At 37.0% G+C, this 18,324-nt stretch overlaps 2 protein-coding genes across 6 annotated transcripts in view; one reads left to right on the top strand and one right to left on the bottom strand.

Moving 5' to 3' along the window:
• NUDT5 (nudix hydrolase 5) overlaps positions 1–6,863 on the bottom strand; it is a 623,744-nt gene extending 616,881 nt beyond the window's left edge. The window contains exons 1-2 of one of the 5 annotated variants that reach the window (XM_044088255.1): positions 6,759–6,863; positions 5,577–5,661 (exon numbers count right to left, since the gene is read on the bottom strand). The gene's annotated coding sequence lies outside the window, so the exon portion shown is untranslated. The other 4 variants (XM_044088256.1, XM_044088254.1, XM_044088257.1 and 1 more) reach the window with 4 other exon arrangements.
• Positions 6,864–7,012: 149 nt separating this feature from the next.
• The window catches only part of CDC123 (cell division cycle 123), a 904,444-nt gene continuing 893,132 nt past the window's right edge, over positions 7,013–18,324 (top strand). Inside the window, exon 1 of the mRNA XM_044088252.1 lies at positions 7,013–7,158. Coding sequence (XP_043944187.1) covers positions 7,085–7,158 — 74 coding nt within the window. The 5' untranslated portion in view covers positions 7,013–7,084. The remainder of the gene's footprint in view (positions 7,159–18,324) is intronic.

Here is an 18,324-nt window from a genome sequence, read left to right on the forward strand (position 1 = left end):
CTATAGCTGGAAAGTGGTTAGTAGTTCAGAGTGAGAGTAGAAGAGCCCTGGAATGGCATGCAGAGCACAGAATACCTGAATAGTGCAAGGAAAGAATAGGACAAAGAGAGGAGGGAAAGCCAAGAAGAGGACAGCTGCAACACTCTTCAGGTCTTGAGAGACAAAGGAGTTTTTTTATTGCTAACTTTGCACATTCATACATGTGTTTCTACTTGTTACAGAAACACAGTCTACAATTTTAAAGCTGCGCATAAACGTAACAGTTGAAGTCTGTCCAGGGGCCCCTCGAGTTGGATGACACCTACACAGTTACTAACTAGCTCCAATTATATTTGCCTCCACCAATTAGCTTGAAACTTTCTGCTCTGTCCTCTAAACAAAACTTGTTACCAACCTTGTCTTAACACGAGGCCTGTTTTCCTACCACATACACACATGATCACATTTGTTTCACAACAGACCAGTTCTGTGGTACTCAGGGATAAAGTCCCGATTAAGACTCAGATGACCAGAGCTCAAAGCAGAAGAAGTTCAGCTGCTGGAAGAGCCAGGTGGGAATAAATGGTCGGTGCTGGCTTGTTCAACCTAGGGAAGAGGGGTTGTGGTTTGGTCAGCTAATTGCCGCCATGCAAGCAGAGGCTTGCACGGCACAAAAAAAAAAAGGTCAATGCAGAAGAAGTGGGTAACTTCATCAGCATGTCGGTGGAAGCATGCATGCATAAAGTGAGGGTGTGGTATGCTATACAGTGGCACAGTTGCTCACATCAATATCCAGGGTGGGGTTAGGGCCTTAACAAAAATACTTTGTTAGTGTGCTGGGGAGGGCACAAACTACCACCATGTCTGCTCGGATAATGGCCACTTCATATCAGTTCTTGCCTCCATGTTGGGGGCAGCCAGAACGAGGGGAAAAAATGGGTTCAGTATCAACAGGGGGAGGAGACTAGATGGTCATCTGGCACTAAGGCAAAAAGCACATGGATAAGCAAAACTGATTTAGTCCTTGATGCCCCATTTCTGGGTAGTAACTTAGTGTAATGTTATCTGCTCCATCATCAAGGGCCTACTGTGACACAATATTACCAATTTATTATTAGGGAACATGGATGTTGTTTCTAACAAATCAAATGCTGTTGCACCTTCATGGCTCAAGCCTTACTTTTTTCCTCAAAACATGGTTCTTATGCCACTGTTATTTCAGCATGCCTTGCCTTATAAAACTGCTGAAACAAAATTTCAGATAATTTTAACACAGCCAACAGTGTCTACACTAATTATTAAACGTGGTTCTTCCATGGAGAATATCGTGCAGTCTGAATGATAATAAACACTCAGCAGTTGCAGCGAATCTGCAAAATTTCAAAGTGTAATACGCTCCAGCAACTAGTTCATGCACTGTGTCCACCATTAATCAATCTTGGTTATTAGGGGCACGGCCTCCCAAACAATGAAACCAAGACTGTGGCTAGTGATGAGAACGAACTAGCTGCCTGTTGTGACAAGCTTCTGTTATAAAGGCAATTACTGCAATTATACTTAGACTAGTACTGCAGCACAAGAATGTAGATGTCAGATTTCTTTCTGTAACAATCTTAGTAATATCTGGCATGGCAATTTACAGACCTCAAAGCCTATTAGTCAGTATATGTATTCTAGACATAACTGCACAAAGATTCTAGTTGGAAAAAATACTGACAGAAACCAGAGAGATACCTTACTAAAGGGATACAAGGCCTAAACATGTCCTACAAGGACTGACTCAAAGTCCTTTCACTACACTTGGTATCCTACAGAATGCTAAGAGATGACCTCTGTCAGGCATACAAAGCATCCTCTGACCCAATACTAATGGATTTACTGCACATAAGCAAGTCAAATTACATCAGAAATACTCTGTTTAGGGATGTAAACCTCTTGTGCACCATAACCAGAATGGTTTAGAGGGACAGGTATATCTCACGGTGTATACTGCTGCTCTGGAACACACTCCCCACTGACATAAAATAAAAGTTCATCCCTGTCCATATTCAAGTGCAACTTGGATCTATGGATGGGAAACAGAAAAGTAACCACAGGACTTCCCTGTACTAACAGGACAGAGGCAGCTCCTATGCACGGGTCACCTCAAATGATCTATGGCATGATCCCAATTATTTTCATTAGGGGTAATATTTAACTATTGACCGTGGGATGGGTAAGGCAACCTCTAATCAAATGATACAGATTAATTAGAGCACAAAAAACAGAAATTAGCAAGTCTTAAAATGGCCTTTAAGTGCAGCTAGCCAAGTACTTACCTATGCACCTATAAAAACTAACTATTTATGTTTCTAGCTCCTAAGCAGAGACAAACACCTGAAGAATCATTTTCTTAATATCCGTTCCAGTCTTGCTCAATTCTACATTGTCATAAGTACCAATAAGAGACATAATGGGTACCGAGAATAGAGTCTAAACAAGAATGAACAGCACGGGTACTCCTACAATGAAGACAACTCTGCCTAGGTAGCATCTACAAAGCAGTTCTTTTAGAAACACTGCTTAAGTCAAGTGAAGTACTAACTCACCTATCATCCAGCTAAGTGATTTCCTCTCAACAGGGACCATATAGTTAAAACCACTAGGAATTTAAGGATCTGTTACATGATTTTTGAGTGTTCAGCCAAATATGATCATTCTTATCTCTCAAAAAGAATTAAATATAATCTGCCCTGCACTGTTTTCACAAACATCATCAAAACATTTAGACTTGAATGTTATGTTCGTTAATTGTAGTCATTAGTTTATAAAACTACTTAACAGACTGTGTTTACCACTTACAATTCTTTACTGCAAATTAAAGAAATTTATAATACTTAGGAAAGATTAATTGTTACAAAGTGGCCTACATAATGGCACTGATAGCATATTCCCCTCTTATTTCAGAAGAGAAACACATTCCTCTCCTTCATGTTGGATTACAATGAAAATTTAAAAAAATTAAAATTCCTCCTGCCAGTGTCAGAAAAAGAGAGAGAGAGAGAGAGAGAGAGAGAGAGAGAGAGAGAGAATAGGGGCTGCCATAGATATCTAAGTATGCAATATGAATAAGTCTTCTGGGACATTAAGCCTTTCCATCTGCCAGAGTGGTACCCAATCTGATAAACCATTGTGGACAGGTGCAGAACCCTATGCTTTCAAAAGGATTTGAAAAATATACATATATCCAAATTCTTAATGCAGACTCCAATATTACTTGAGTCTTAGTTCAAGACAAATTCCATACTTGATACAGTACAACCAGCCATACACTTCAACTATACTGCATTACAAGAAGCATTCCTCATTCTGATTCTAAAATATTTCATAATCCATCCCCTTTCCACAATGAAGGATTCTGTCATACAATCACTGCTATTATTTTTTCAGCAAATAATCAGGGTAAGTAACACTGAATCAAACTAACTCTTGAAAAAAAAGTTTTTGTAAATATGAAGAAACAGTTACGAATCACACCATTTGCTTCCTAGTGTAGGTTGTTAGGAAATGTTCTACATTTGCCCATTTGTTCCACATTGTGAGACTCAGTGTTCCACATTCTAGAGACTGATGGCTGAGAGCTATGCCACCAGACATACTCTCTTCTACAATAAGTCTTGAGCCCTTTCTGGAGTATTAAACTGACTGGATTATTATCCTGTGGATCACACATTTGAAGCATCATGGAGCTCCATTACATCCATTTTAGGAAAAAAAATATCCTGACAGGAGATCCCCAAGGGCCTATCTTTGAAGAAATACCCTTCTCCATGTTCAACAAATGTGTTACCCCGTACCTGCAAAGTCCCCCTCACTTATCATACACAGAGTATGTAATCACTGTAACTGTCTCAGAGGCTCAAACAGTTATTCGTCTATCTTCTGATCTTAAGACAGTTTTGCCTATCGCTCACTACAAATCCAGTGCCTGCAAACAACAATATAACAAAAGTCATATTGTCTGGAAGTAAACAAAAGCTTGATTAAGCACCTCAGATCAATGGCAGTTAACCCTGTTACATAGTGTGGTTGAAAATGAAAAGGCTCAGCAGTTCATATATTGAATACTAAACAGATCCATACCTTAAATTTTGTAAATTAGTAGAAAAAGTAGTCACTAAAATACAGTTGAGTTAAATACTGCAGCAAATACAACGAAAAACAAAGACTAGGGACCCAATGAATAAAATGTATTCCTCTCTGATGTCTCGGCATACACTGCCTTCTTGGAGTACACAATTACTTCACATCACACACTTATTTTATATACACTACTAAACAGGCAATTAATCAATCTTTTTTTTTCTTCTTTCGGCTTTTCCCAGTTAGGAGTTACCACAGTAGACCTCCGGTCCGCTAATGAATGGCAGTAGATTTTTATGGTGCTGAGGTGCCAGTTCGACGCCCAACCTTTAACAAAGGCACTCCCATTTATGCATGTCTTTCGAACGCCACTCGACTGCGGGGAGGACACGCAGACTCCACACAGAAGGCGCTCCAGCCGAGAATCGAACGGGAGAACCTCTTGCTGTGAGGCGACAATGCTACCGCTGCACCACCGCAGCTTAAATAGGCAATTAAACAATAAACTCATTAACTGATTGTTCTTTTGCTGCCTTGCTGTTGTTTTTGCTGTTGAATTAAATCCTGACCTGAAACTACATTACCGTTTGGCATAAAAGTACTCCAGCCTCAAACAGATTACTGCTCCCCAGACACAGATGCTAATTCATAAACTATTTTACTTAGCTTGATAAGATGAACGCTCCCCAAACATATATGTATATAGCTATACGTGTGTGTGTGTGTGTATGTGCATCTATACACATTTTATTGCACACACATATACACTGACACATTATATATGTATGTGTGTGTGTGTGTGTGTGTGTGTGTGTGTGTGTGTGTGTGTATATATATTTGGACACATACGTACAGACAGATACCTACACTATCTCCCATATATATGGAAACACATACATACAGATAGACACACATACACGTATTTCCCACATGAAGACAGTAAGGATACCCAGATGGTGCTATCTATACTTTAAACATGCGTGTACAGACAAATGGGATTATGAACAGACTGTGCAATCAATGATTTATATTTCATAGGTATGTGTGGCACACACTGCACATCTTCCTTATGCCTGTGTGGGTTTTCATCAGGTGACCGGCTTTTCTCAGACATACTGAAAACATAATGTAGGTTAAAGTGAACTAGCAGCCTTCCTAATTGCCCTCAAAAGGGGTGCATGTGTGTGTCGCACTCACTGTGATGGTTTGCCTTGTCTACCAATATGTTTCCTGCTATGTTCCCACTAACTGCTGGGAAAAAGGCAGACTCCCTCATGTGACTGTAAACATGTATATGTACTATAGATGTATACATATGTATATGCATTACATACACATATATAACATGCATATTCTTAAAATGTACCCACAACAGAAAGTTATATGCATCCACTTCTGAGAAACTGCCTAACAGAATACACTCCTATTAAACTACCAAATCAAGGCATCTTTACAACAAACATATGCATTCTTACCTTATAAAATCTACTGCTGCACCTCTATTGCCATTTACTGTTCTGGGCCATGGCTCAAAGTCTCTTGTGATCGAATCTCTTCTTTCTGAGAGTAAAATAAACAAGACAAGCAACCATCAAAGCTCAAATGTTACATACATGTGCAGCTAAATTAAATACTTAAATGTGTTACAACATTGCATATTTAATGGAAATCAAGTTACTGCATTTTAGCAATACTTCTAAAGATGTAGTAATTACAACACAGATTACACTATACAACACAAAACAGAATGCAACTCATATTTTAATGTGAATTAACCATTTACTATCGTAAGACGAATACATTTAAGAATCAGTCGTATCAAATAAAGATTCGTTACTTTAGTTGTTTTCAACCGTGTGCTCTTACCGAGAAATTGCTAATCTGGAAGAGTACTGTTCATATAACCAATCTGATTACATTTACTGCTTCGCTCATATTCATTGGACAGTCTAGTGACAGCTATTCACAAAGTGTAGGTAACGCAAAGTAGCCGCGTATACCTGCTGCCCCAGGTTAAACTCCGCCTCCACCCCCGCCCAGGAAAAAACAAACAATCCAAAAGCAAACACAGATTGCTGCACGACGGGACCACGATGCGAAAACAGTTATGATAAGCGTAGTGGTGTTTACAGACTTGCAAAAACTAAAAGAAAATCCTGCAGATGTCTGTACAGTGCATTCTACTGTACCACGTGGATAAGCAACAGTACAGCAGAATGAGTAAAAAAAAGTCTTGGTACTAATCCAAAATTTAAAGACCGCAAGAAGACAAAAAAGTAATAATTCGAAACAAACACCACCAAAACCTGACCATTTCAAAAATGTAGTTAATTGCCTGACTACGTTTTAGCCAATTGGTCCTTCTGTCCCATACGTTAAAAGGCGCTAAAGTGTTTCCTAATCCAAAGAGTAGGACATTGGGATTAAACACTTCATGTTCGAAGAGAGACTTTGAACTCTGTCAAGTTAGTTCCCTCACTACCTTGGCAGAAAAATCCCGAAGAGGCAGTGCCTGACACTATTCTTCCAAAAATATTTCAATGGCCGTAGCTTCAACAGTTTAAAGAACAAATAATTAATATTAATAAGTCTGCTTCATATGCAGGTAATACACAAAAACAAACCCGACATTAATACACAAAAGCACACATACTTACAACATACGTGCAGACTGTAATTCACAATTTAAAATTTCTTTACCAAAGAGTCACAATCAAATATTTCCCCATGGCAACATTTACCAAAGTTGGGCTCATACAACATTTTCAGAGTCGCAATACAGCTAAACAGTTCAGTAATTACATTTATATTTATGGTTGCTTGTTGTATTACATCCAATTTTGTGTACTAACAAACATATTTGTTAAACACTTTTTTTAATTTATTTATCGGTACTAATGGTTGAGAGTCGTGTTTGTGGTGCCGGTTTGAATTGGTGGTTGGACGGGATTTGTTTGGTTTGAAGGGTTTTAAGCAGGACAGTATGAAGAAAGACCAAGTTATGAAATGTCAGTTTTCAGCATGGTATCCCCTTTTTAAACAGCACACAATCAGAAGGTAAATGAAGTAGTTAATTTTGGATACAACATTCTGTTAGTCTTTATATGCTTTTCTTAATGAATTGTTATATGGAAGAAATATTGCTGTAAAATGAAATTTTAAGCGTAGCGCTTCTCAGTAGTGCGAGTTTGTTGAGAAAATACTTCGATTTAAGTCGTATGTAAGAAACACATTGTTAATATATTATGTTGGCTAGATATATGCCTTTTAAGATAATCATTTTGACATAGTTTTCTGTCAAATTCATGAAACTCTGTTGTCAGAATAGTGGCGTATTTAAAAAAGCTGAAGTGCTTTCTTGTTCTTAAAATTATTTTATAGAGAAGTATTAAATTACATTATCTTAATTCGTGGGTAACAGAGAATGAATGGAATATTAGAAATAAGAACCGTTTGAGCTCTTTTCCTGAATGTGTCAGTGTGCTGTAGTAGACGTGACACTGCTAGGCTGAAGTGCATGTAAGGTTTCATCATTACATTCCTGACGTTTCTCTAAGAATGATAGTGTAGGTGAAGGGATTAAGCTCAGATCATTCAGACTGAGCATGACTCTTAAGTATACATTTCATATTGACGTAGGTGCACAGTTTTCATACAAAATGTTTTAAACAGCTGCTAGTATCCACTTGTGTTTTTTTATGCTTTACTTATCTGAAGACTTATTTTTGTGGTGATTGCCTTAACGTTAGTCACCGTAGCACTTCATCATATGTGTACTTGTATTACCACTGTCTGTTATTTTCTTGGCTTATTGAATATAATTCCGCTAGTCTATTATTTTGTACTCCAGTGTGAGTCCTTTGCATTTTTCTTCTTTATTATTTACTGTTGTCATGTTGTATTGTTTACCTTTAGTAGATGCCCCACTCCTTTCCTTTTCCTTGAATTATAGCCTTGTTCAGTAGCTCACTACATCTGTATGCATTTATTATAGTTCAGGGGATATTGCATATTGTATTACTCCACCGTGTAAGGGGGCTATAAAGAAAGGGAAATTTGCAGTCCGTTCTTTTTACTTCTGCAAAAACACTAATTGTATTACTAATTTTGCTGATTTTTCTAGAAGGACATGTGTGTCGAAATCTTGAACAGTGCATTTAATAATAAAGGTGTCTGATAAGAGTTGCTTGATAGCATTCTTTGACACATGGGATGACAAGAGTAGTGCATGACCAGAATATATAACTTGCCCTATTCAGCACACCACTGGAAAAATCCATAGGTTTCAAGATCAAGTTTTCGGACTTTTGTGTTCTAGCAGTTTCAGTGACATAACCCTTTGTCTGTTTTCCTTTACCCATTAAAAATAGTGTAGCAATTTCTTAATATTAGACAGCAGTGTCACTGCTTAATTAGGAATGGTATACTAAATTATGGACATGATGTTTCGCATTTCACCCATTTGTTGCACATTGTGAAAGACAGTTGTCCAGATGGGTGCAGTGTTATGAGCAGACCCCCCCCCCGCCCCCCGTTTACATTTAATCTAACAGTTTACCTGAATTGATAATGTGTGCTGGGTGTTTCAGGCACAGTGTTTTCTTTTCTTGAAATATATTTGCTAACTGAATGCATTTGCTTAACCCAAGTGTTCCCTTTCAGGGGCATCTGGGGAGTACTTTCTGGATAAGTGATTTGCTCACAGTCACACACTATGCAAACTGAGATGGAAGTAATCAAACCCTGTACCCTTGACTATATGAAAGTACTTGTTAACAGCTGAGAGCATTCATCCTTTGTGTTAAATGCTAGAGTCAACAGTGCCCTGAAGACTACATAACCTTTTAGAAGCTCGTGTAAAATTAAGTACAGTATTGTCCCCCTTAACAAACCTGTGTTAATTACATTTCATAGCCTAGCTTTTGCTCTTGTATAAAAACCATTGAATTTTCACTAGTTGTACCATGTGCTTCATTAGACAATTTAAAAAAAATGCTGCATTGTACTGGATAATTGGCCAAATGAGTTTCATGTAAATTGGAGCAATATTTCTGTGGATTGTCCTGTTACTCCCTTTAATACTAGATGAGCTGCCCAAAACATTTTCCAAACCAGTTTGGAAACATTTGGATCAAAGGTAAGAGTGTCATATGTAAATGTACACTTTCTACATCATTGCTTAGAGCATATGGCTGACAGTTATTTGTTGGCTCCCTAGTCCCCTTTCCAACTGTCTCAGCCAGAATTGGAGAATAATATTTTTTTACAGCAAACATCTTTATTAGAGTATCACTTATCATTTATGACATAGGCAATCATACATTTATATAAATGCCTTATTTCCCTTATACCTCATTCCTCTTCTAAAACATTATTCTGCATGTATTGTTCACACAATTTCCATTTTCTCTGTATTTGCTCTTGTCATTTTCTAAAGATCACACTTCTAGTTTTATGTTTGTTACTATATTCACTACTTCTAGTACAGTTGGTTTAGACTTCGATTTTCTAAAATTTTTTTTTTTTTTTTTTTTTTTTTTTTTTTTTTTTGCAACCACCAGAGTTGAACTCTGCAAGGCTTTGCTATGTCTAGACAGTTCTGATTCTGTATCATAGCTATAAAAATAATTTCCTTAGTTATACCAGTTTGCTTACCCAGTAATTCTGTTGTAGTCTGCAGGAAATTTTTAAAGTCTGCCAACTTGTTGCACTCCCCAAAGAATATCTTTCCAGTTACCTCTTTCTTCATTGTCACACCTCTAACATTTGCAATCTACCTGAGGAAAATTTCCTTGGAGTCTGCCAGGGATATACAAATAATAATAATAATAATAATAATAATAATAATAATAATAATAGACTTTGGTTCATATTTGGAAGCCCTACATATATATCTCCATTGTTTCTTTTTGAATTGCTTATCCAATCTCTCTTCCCGATCCTTTCTAACATCGTTTGAATGATTCCTGTAGTTATCCTGCAATATTTTATATGCCCTAGTACATATCCATTTTTTTAATAGCAGCTTTTGTTCTATATTCTACTAAAACATCTACAAGTGCTGATCTTTTACTTAGGATCCCCTATTTCTTTCTCTTTTGCTTATACTCTGCTTTCCCTGTAAAGGATTGATATCAATCTCTAGTCTACTGTCCAAATGAATTATTGGCCTCTTCCCATTCTTTTACCTTTCCCTCCCTAATTATTTTCTGCCAATACCTTGGTTTCTTTGCCAGTTTTCTCTCGTAAAATCCAGCCCCCTCTTCATATTCTCTGTACCCCTAATTGCAGTCATCCCTGTTGGTAGAATCTGCTTTCTCCATCCCTGTGCTGGCTTAGTTCCAAGAATAGTTGTTGCTACTTTAACAATAACCATACAGAATACTATATTTATAATCTCTTTAAGGATTTGCATCCAAAATCACAGTTTCTCTTTTTTTTTTTCTTGACCCCCCCCCCCCCCCCCGTTTCATCATCCTGTCTTTCCTCTTGGAATTCTAGCTTTCTGCTTGTGCTATGTATAGGTGCATTACCCATGTAGCTCTAAAATACCCTTCAAATCAGGTGATCCGAAACCACCTTATTCTACTGGAAGGATCAACTTATCCCACTCGACTCTTGCCCTCTTCTCCTTCCAGATAAAATCCTTCAACTCAATATTGCTATCCACAACTTCTTCTCTGGCTAATAAAAAATATGCTTGGCCTGTGTATAAAATTAAAGGGACTAAAAGCATTTTTACTGGTGTATCTTGCTATCCATATCCATAAAACAGAGATTCCAATTTCTCAGTTTTTCTATTACCTTTTGTTTAGTTTCTTCGTACATATCCTTAGCTGCCATAACAGAATCCTTTTTACTCCGTACTTCTAAGTACTTTATTTTATCTTGTCTCCATGAATATGGGTATTGTTGAACCAATTTGTGTGTGGGTACATAGTTTACAGCTATTGCTTTTGTTTTTTTCTTCATTAATTTTGTATCCCAAAAAGAGTTGAAACTGCCTCAGAATGTTATACAACAATGGAATGTCCTTTCTGATTTTATCAGATATAAAATAATATAATCTGCAAATTAAAGCCAACTTTTCTTGACTACCATACCAGTTGGATCTTTGAATTAGCAAGTCCTTAATTTTATTTGCCACTCGTTCTAAATATAATGCAAATAACAAAGGGGAAAGAGGGCACCCCATCTGGTTACTCTACTCAAACAGAATTTATCAAAGAGGACCCCCACTCTAATTGTTGCCTTCCATTCCTCGTATATCTTCCTAATCAACCTTATCATTTTATCAGGGAATGCAATGCTTGTATTGCCCTACTCACAAAATCCCAGCTTACTCTGTCAAATGCTTTCTCTGCATCAAGACCCAACAACAGTGGCATTTTCTTACATTCTTCTTCCCTGTGGATCATCATTGTTCTATTAATGTTGTCAGATGATTGCTTCATCTTCACAAAACCATATTGATCCATGTCTTATCAATTTTGGCATCATCTTTGTTATTCTTTTAACCATTGCAGACATAAACACTTTGTAATCATGGTTTAGAATTGAAATGGGCCTATATTTATTTAACATTTGTTTACAGGGAAAGTCCGACTGGGACAGAGCCCATTTTCAAGCGGAGGCCCAGGGAGAAACGCTCCAGACACATGTCTTTTGGAGTGTGGGAAGAAACTGGAGCACCTGGAGGCAACCCACACAAATGCAGGGAGGACATGCAGACTCCACACAGAGGGCACCCATTCCATGAATCGAACAAGAAAACCTCTTGCTGTGAGGCAGTAACGCTAACTGCTACACCTTTGCAGCACCCTGGATCTGATGGGTTTTCACCATCTTTCAGTATTAGACCCACCACTGCTTTCTTGTAGGATGTTGGTACTTCTCCTCCTTTTAAAATGCTGTTAAGCAGAACCTTCCAGATCTTTATCACTGTCTCCCTCCTAGCTTCCAAACTTCCGCAGTAATACCGTATATTCTTGGGGACTTTCTTATAGATTGGTAATACATAATTTTTATGTCATCTCTTTCCGTCATAACTGTTAGTAATTGAGCCTCATCTGCCTCTAACATTGAAATATTTAATTCTTTCATAAACATTTCCACTTGTACTTTTTCTTGATTTCCACATTTCTCTGCTTTATACAGATTTTCATAAAATTTCCAAAATATTTCTAAGACCTCTACAGGATGTCTGGTTATTTTTCGTGTACTAGACTCTCTAACCTTTCCAGCAACCCTTTCTACTTTCTGTTGCCCTTAGGCATTGCGCTAAAAGTTTTTGTGCTCTGGAGTTGTTGTTAAAAAAACAGTTGCTTAACAACAACCTTTCTAAACTCATGCATATTACCGAAGTAATCCCTTATTTTCTCTTTAGCCTCTGCAATTGTGCCTGTTGTTCTGTGAGATTCCACCTATTCTTCAATACATTAGCCTTTGTCAGTTCCTTTAAATAATTCTTGTTACTTCTCAACCATATGTCTTTTTCTTTTATTTCCAACCTATTTTTAAACCCCACTTTAATTTTATCCCACTTCCAAGCTATATTTTCAGAAGAATTTTCTATCTTCTCTAATAATGCCCAATTAATTTCTACTACCCATTCCTTAAATTCCTCTTTTTACAGAGGTGGGGAAGCACCAGTGTCTATTTTGTGTTACATTACTCCATTTTTATTTTGGCTATTATTGGTACGTGATCTGAAGTAGTTATTGGATACGTATTAAAACTCTCAATTAAGTGTACATTTTTATGAAATATAATTTCTGTCAAGTCTAGCCCAGACTTTGTACCAGGAGAATAATATGCAAATTATCTCCGAACTCACATCTTTTATACCAAATATTTTCATAAATTTCTTCAAAATCTACCTTCTTTTGTTATATTTTCCCTTGTAGGCCTCACAGATACATCCTCACTGTTGCAAATCAAGTTCCATTTCTTACCTATAAGTAGCCCCTTAGTACTGCAAATCTGTCGTTATCTTTTTATTCTCTTCTGTCACTATTGTAGCTCCTCTCACAATTTAATATAAGTACTCCCCATTTTCTTTGCCTCAGGTATTGCATGGAATAACCATCCCAAAATCCTTTGTTTACCAAATTCACAAACTCTTTCTTTCCAGATGTGTCTCCATGTAGTATAGCTATTTGCATTCTGCTTTTTTTCATATAGTTCACTACTCTTTAATTTTTTTATATCTGTCAGACCATTCACATAGGTTCATAGGTAGGTACTAGGCTATCAGCCCAAGGTCCTAAGTAAGCCTGGCCAACAAAGTTCCCTGGCTTATGCCAACCCAAGAAAGTTAATTTCCTGTGCCCCTGTCGAGCAGAGCCACAGAAGTGATCCCCGGGGTGTATTTCCTATTTCCCATCCACTCATCAAGATTTTTCTTGAAGAGTGTTAATGAGGAACTTTGCTTGACATAGATGTAGCTTGTAGCTTGTTCCAGAGTATGTGAAGTCTCTGGGACAGGAATCTATCCCTCCAGCAAGTCCTGTTTGTTGTGGTGACAAGGTTTAGGTCCCTAGAGCGTGTAGCTTGGAGGGATTGGGATTTCTTTAGGTGTAGCATGTCTAACAGCTTTGGGTTTGACATAGTTTTATATGTTAGGCAGAGATCACCTCGGAGTAGGCAATATGCTACAGAGTAAAGCTGGAGTTCTTTGAGACTGTCAGTGTAGGGCATCTGTTTGAGGCCAGTAATTCTCTTTGTGAGATACTTATGTGGCCTTTCCAGCTGCTGCAGATGTCTTGTGAGGTACATTCCAAAAGGGGCGTTGTACTCTATAATGGGTCTAATGAGTGTCGAGTAGAGGGAAATAATGACCTCTTTTTTTCCTCAATGAGAACCCTTTTGTGATGAGCTGTGCCATGTGGAAGGATTTCCTGACTACTGTGGCAATGTGATTATCAAAGGAGAGACTAATGTCCACCTGGGTCCCAAGGTCTCTTATCATACATTCGGTGTTAAGAAGACTGCCACCTGTGTGGTAGTTCATGAGTACAGAGTTTTTACCAAAGGGGTTAATAATGCACTTTTTGGCATTGAGCTTGAGGGCATGGCTCTGACACCAGGCATCTGCCTCAGTGAGGCCCTTCTGTAGGATGTCCACATAATTTGGGGACTCTACTATAGCTCCTAGTTTGCAGTCATCTGCGAACATCCTTAGCTAGAGGCCTTCTGTGTTAGCCTGTACTTCAGAGAAGTAGATACCAAACAGGAGAGGTCCCAGGACTGAACCCTGTGGTACTCCACTTGTCATTGGTTTGAAGTCAGATTTGGAGTCTGCAACTTTTACAGTGTAGGTTCTGTCAATGAGCCTACCAGACTTTTTTTTTTTTTTTTTTTTAATGTCTAGTTTCAACTTTTGTTACATGCATACACTGTTTGACAGGTTCATTAGCTGTACAGTTGTTTCTTGTCATATCCATTTGAGCCACTGTCAGTCTTAGAAAACTTTGTTTTAATGAAAACCCTCAAAAAAAAAAAGTACACACCCAGAACCTATGTACATCTTCAAATAATAATGTTTAATCCTCCTAATAGGAACAGTTGTCCCAGGTACACTCTTAGGCTTGAACTATCCTATAATGAAGGTTATCAATGCTAAGAGACATGATTCAGCCTGTGTTTCCTTTTTTTTTGTTTAGTAAGTACTGTTTTTTTGTCTTATGTTTATTCCTTTCCCATATGTAGAAAACAACTTGAATGCATTCAGAAGATAGAAATATTCTATTTGTATTGCCCCCTTATCAGATTGTCTCCATAGAAACATGAAAACCAGATACACAGTTGCCTCCCACTACACATTTTGCACTGTGAACATTTATGACCTAGAGGGGAAATTTTCATTCTATTTTTATTGGCCATTATCTTGATGTATTGTTAAATCAAGATAATGGCCTTAATCCAGTCATTCTCCTATGCAAAAGTAAGAAAAAGCATATTAAGGTTTCTTGTATCATGGTATTTTGTCTAGGCTTTTTTCTGTTTTTACATTGCACTGCCTACATTTCTTAAAACTGAACAAGAAGAATGAAAGAAAAAAAAGCACCCATTTACTTTAGTATCCTTATTGCACACAAAAATAAATGAAAAAGCTTTACTTTATAGCATGCAGTGTATGTAATGTATTATAAAAATACTGTTCAAAATTTTATTTTACTTAGTTAACTCTTTCCTTCCTCTTCTCTCCTAACTATTCTTCTAAACATCATTGACATGAAGTAAGACATACACTTTGTAGTCCTCAATAAATTTAACAAAGTCAAAAAGTCCAATACTTCCATGTTTTCTTGTTCTGTCATACTTCACAAATGTAATTAATGCTTTGTAATCTGACATTTATTCATCAGTTTCCAAGTTGTTGGTCTTCATCTCCTAATTTTAGTTGCTGGTTCATTTCCAAAGTACTCCTGGTTCGTCTAGTCAAATCTTGTGCTTTTTTTTTTCTCTCACAACCATTTTCCTTTGGAACATTGGAAAATGTTTCACTGGCATAGTCTCTCTGTGGATTTTATTATAAAAATAAATAATAATAATAATAAGCAGCAGAATCCCCTTCTGCTTGCTCTTTTTTGTTTGATATACCATTGTATTTTCACCTTAGCACGTTCTGCATAAAAAAATGATTTTGACCATCCAGGTAAAATATTCTGAAAATAGCTGGGTACAGCAGCTTGAATCTTATGCCCATTTCTCAAAATTCCTTGATTACTGGAATAAAATTATCCCTCTTCTGTCTGTTGCACAGTGAGTAAGCATTTTCTACAAACACACTAATGTCTCACATTTCTTTTAGTACTTTTGTCGTTTTGCCATGATTTTGTCAGAATCAACTCTCTCTGCTGGTAGGATTGCATATTCGTGGCCAGATCTGGAGCAAACACACAGTGTGCTCTTTCAGTTAACAACTCCTGCTGTGGAATAGTAGTCCAGTTGCTTATTTGTGCTTTCATAAAATTAATACAGTTTGTTCTTTCCAGTTCCTGTTACAGCAGAAAATCTCAGGTTTTCTCTAAGAGCTTTGTCCTCTAATTCTGCCATTTTTGTAACATCAGAAATACCAAAGCAAAACTTCTAGAAAGTAGAGGCTAATAGATACACTTATAAAAAAATAAACTGCTATCGATAACTGGTTACAAGCAACTTTAATAAACAAATGTTAAGCGCTTTCGACCAAAAAGGTCTTCATCAGAACAAAATATCAATACAACTGAATCAATTTAAATATTCTTAGTAAAAATCACATGACTTAATACATGCAATCAGAAGTAAATACTCAGATAAACACTCTCTTACACTTATTTTAAGTTGAATTGGTGATTTAAAACCATTTTATTATTAATGTTGCTATTCAGACCAGGTGAGGTATAGGCATTAAAAAAAATCTGCCACTTGACTTCTTTAAAATCAAGTTCCCCCTCCCTGTCACCATTGAAATCTCTAGATACATGGTATGTAACTGTGAAGACAAACATTTTGAAACCTTGACATTCTACTGAATGCTTGGTTAAAGCATTTTTGTAATTCTTGATTTTCACTGCCTATTGGTGCTCTTAGACTTGCTTCCTAAGCTGTCATAGTTTTAGCTATATAATATGAATTACATGAACTACAGTTGGCCAAATAAACCACATATCTGGAGGCAAAAGTGAAAAAAAAAAACAGATACACACTGTAAGTTCTTTCTGCTACAAAGTGTGTGAAGTATGGAGTGTCCGAAATGTACCTACACATGGCATAGGTCATGCGTTTATATATACCTCTTTTACTGGTCGTTGTATATTGTCTCACTTCCGTTAATGACTTAATAATCCATGCTTTTTTGTTTATGAATAAAGGTGTATTCCACACTGCCTTCTTAACTTCCTTGTTGGCTGACAAAATTCTCAAGTTATTACTGATACCTCGCTTAATAGCAGCACTATCCAATGTAAAAGTCAAAGGCATGGAAAGAGACCAACGTATAGTATTCTGAGTTTTTACAGCAGAATAACTGTCTGACACCTGCCATGAACCTCTTGCCTATATCCCTAGGATACCCTCTATAAACAAATCTGTCATGAAGTGCTTTGTAAAACTCATCCAACAACTCAACTCAACATCAGTGGTAAGACAGCTCAGTCTAACCAGTTGACCTTTGATAATGTTATGCTTTAAGTTTTTTATGTAACATATATGAATCTGCTTTTTTGATTGGCTGTTATGGGTGGGTGTGTGAACTCAAATGATTTCTTGTCTTCTTAAACTCGATTATGTGATGCACTTGCAGTTCTGATGAAGTCATACGATTGACAAAAGTGCTTAACCAGTGTATCATTTTTGAATAAAGTAGCTAATATATTTTTACAGGAGTTAACTGGATTTTTTTACTGGGGTTTTGCTTCCTGGACACTTTTTGTTTTTTAGTTAGAATGTCAAGGTTTCAGAATGTTTGTCTTCACAGTTATAGACCATGTATATGGAGATTTCAATGGTGACAGGGAGGGGTAGCTTGATTTTAAAGAAGTCAAGTGGCAGATTTTGTTTAATGCCTACACCCCCACCTGGTTTGAATACCTATATTAATGTATAAAGTGGTTTTAAATCTCCAATTCAACCTAAGTGAGTGTTTTGTTTTTTATCTGAGTATTTCTGATTTAATGTATTAAGTCGTGATTTTTACTGACCTTTATTTAAATTGATTCAAGTTGTATTGATACTTTGTTTTGATGCAGACTGTTTTGGTCGAAAGTGCTTGACACTTGTTAATTAAAGTTGCTTGTATCCAGTTGTAGGTAGTGGTTTGTTGTTTTTTATTTTTTGTACCATCTCTTCTTGAGCAGTCTCTTACTCAGCAAGCCTTTTTCTTCATTTTGACCTCTGAGTTTTTTGCAGTTTTATCAGCTAATCTGAATATCTGTTTAAAGCTCCTTCCGTTTTTTCCAACCTTTTGTTATTATTTGACTTGATATATTTTTCAGTGTTTCATTTATTTTAATCAGATCTGAGCACCTTTCATTTATTTTTTTCCTCTAGATTACTGGAAGTCTTGTCTTGCACCAAAGCTGGAGCTTGAACTGATATTTGCTGAACAGCTGTAGGATTCTTTCCAGCTAGTGTTTTCTCCTCACCTTTTGTAATTGATTTTCTTTCAGCTTCCCTGAATTTCTTATTTGCTGGCATCCAGGCAGTACACTTTACTAGCCAGTTACTGAACTTTACCCC

Source organism: Protopterus annectens, chromosome 11.part0 (genome assembly GCF_019279795.1).
Source record: "Protopterus annectens isolate FY-2018-M chromosome 11.part0, PAN1.0, whole genome shotgun sequence".
Lineage (NCBI taxonomy): Eukaryota > Metazoa > Chordata > Ceratodontiformes > Protopteridae > Protopterus > Protopterus annectens.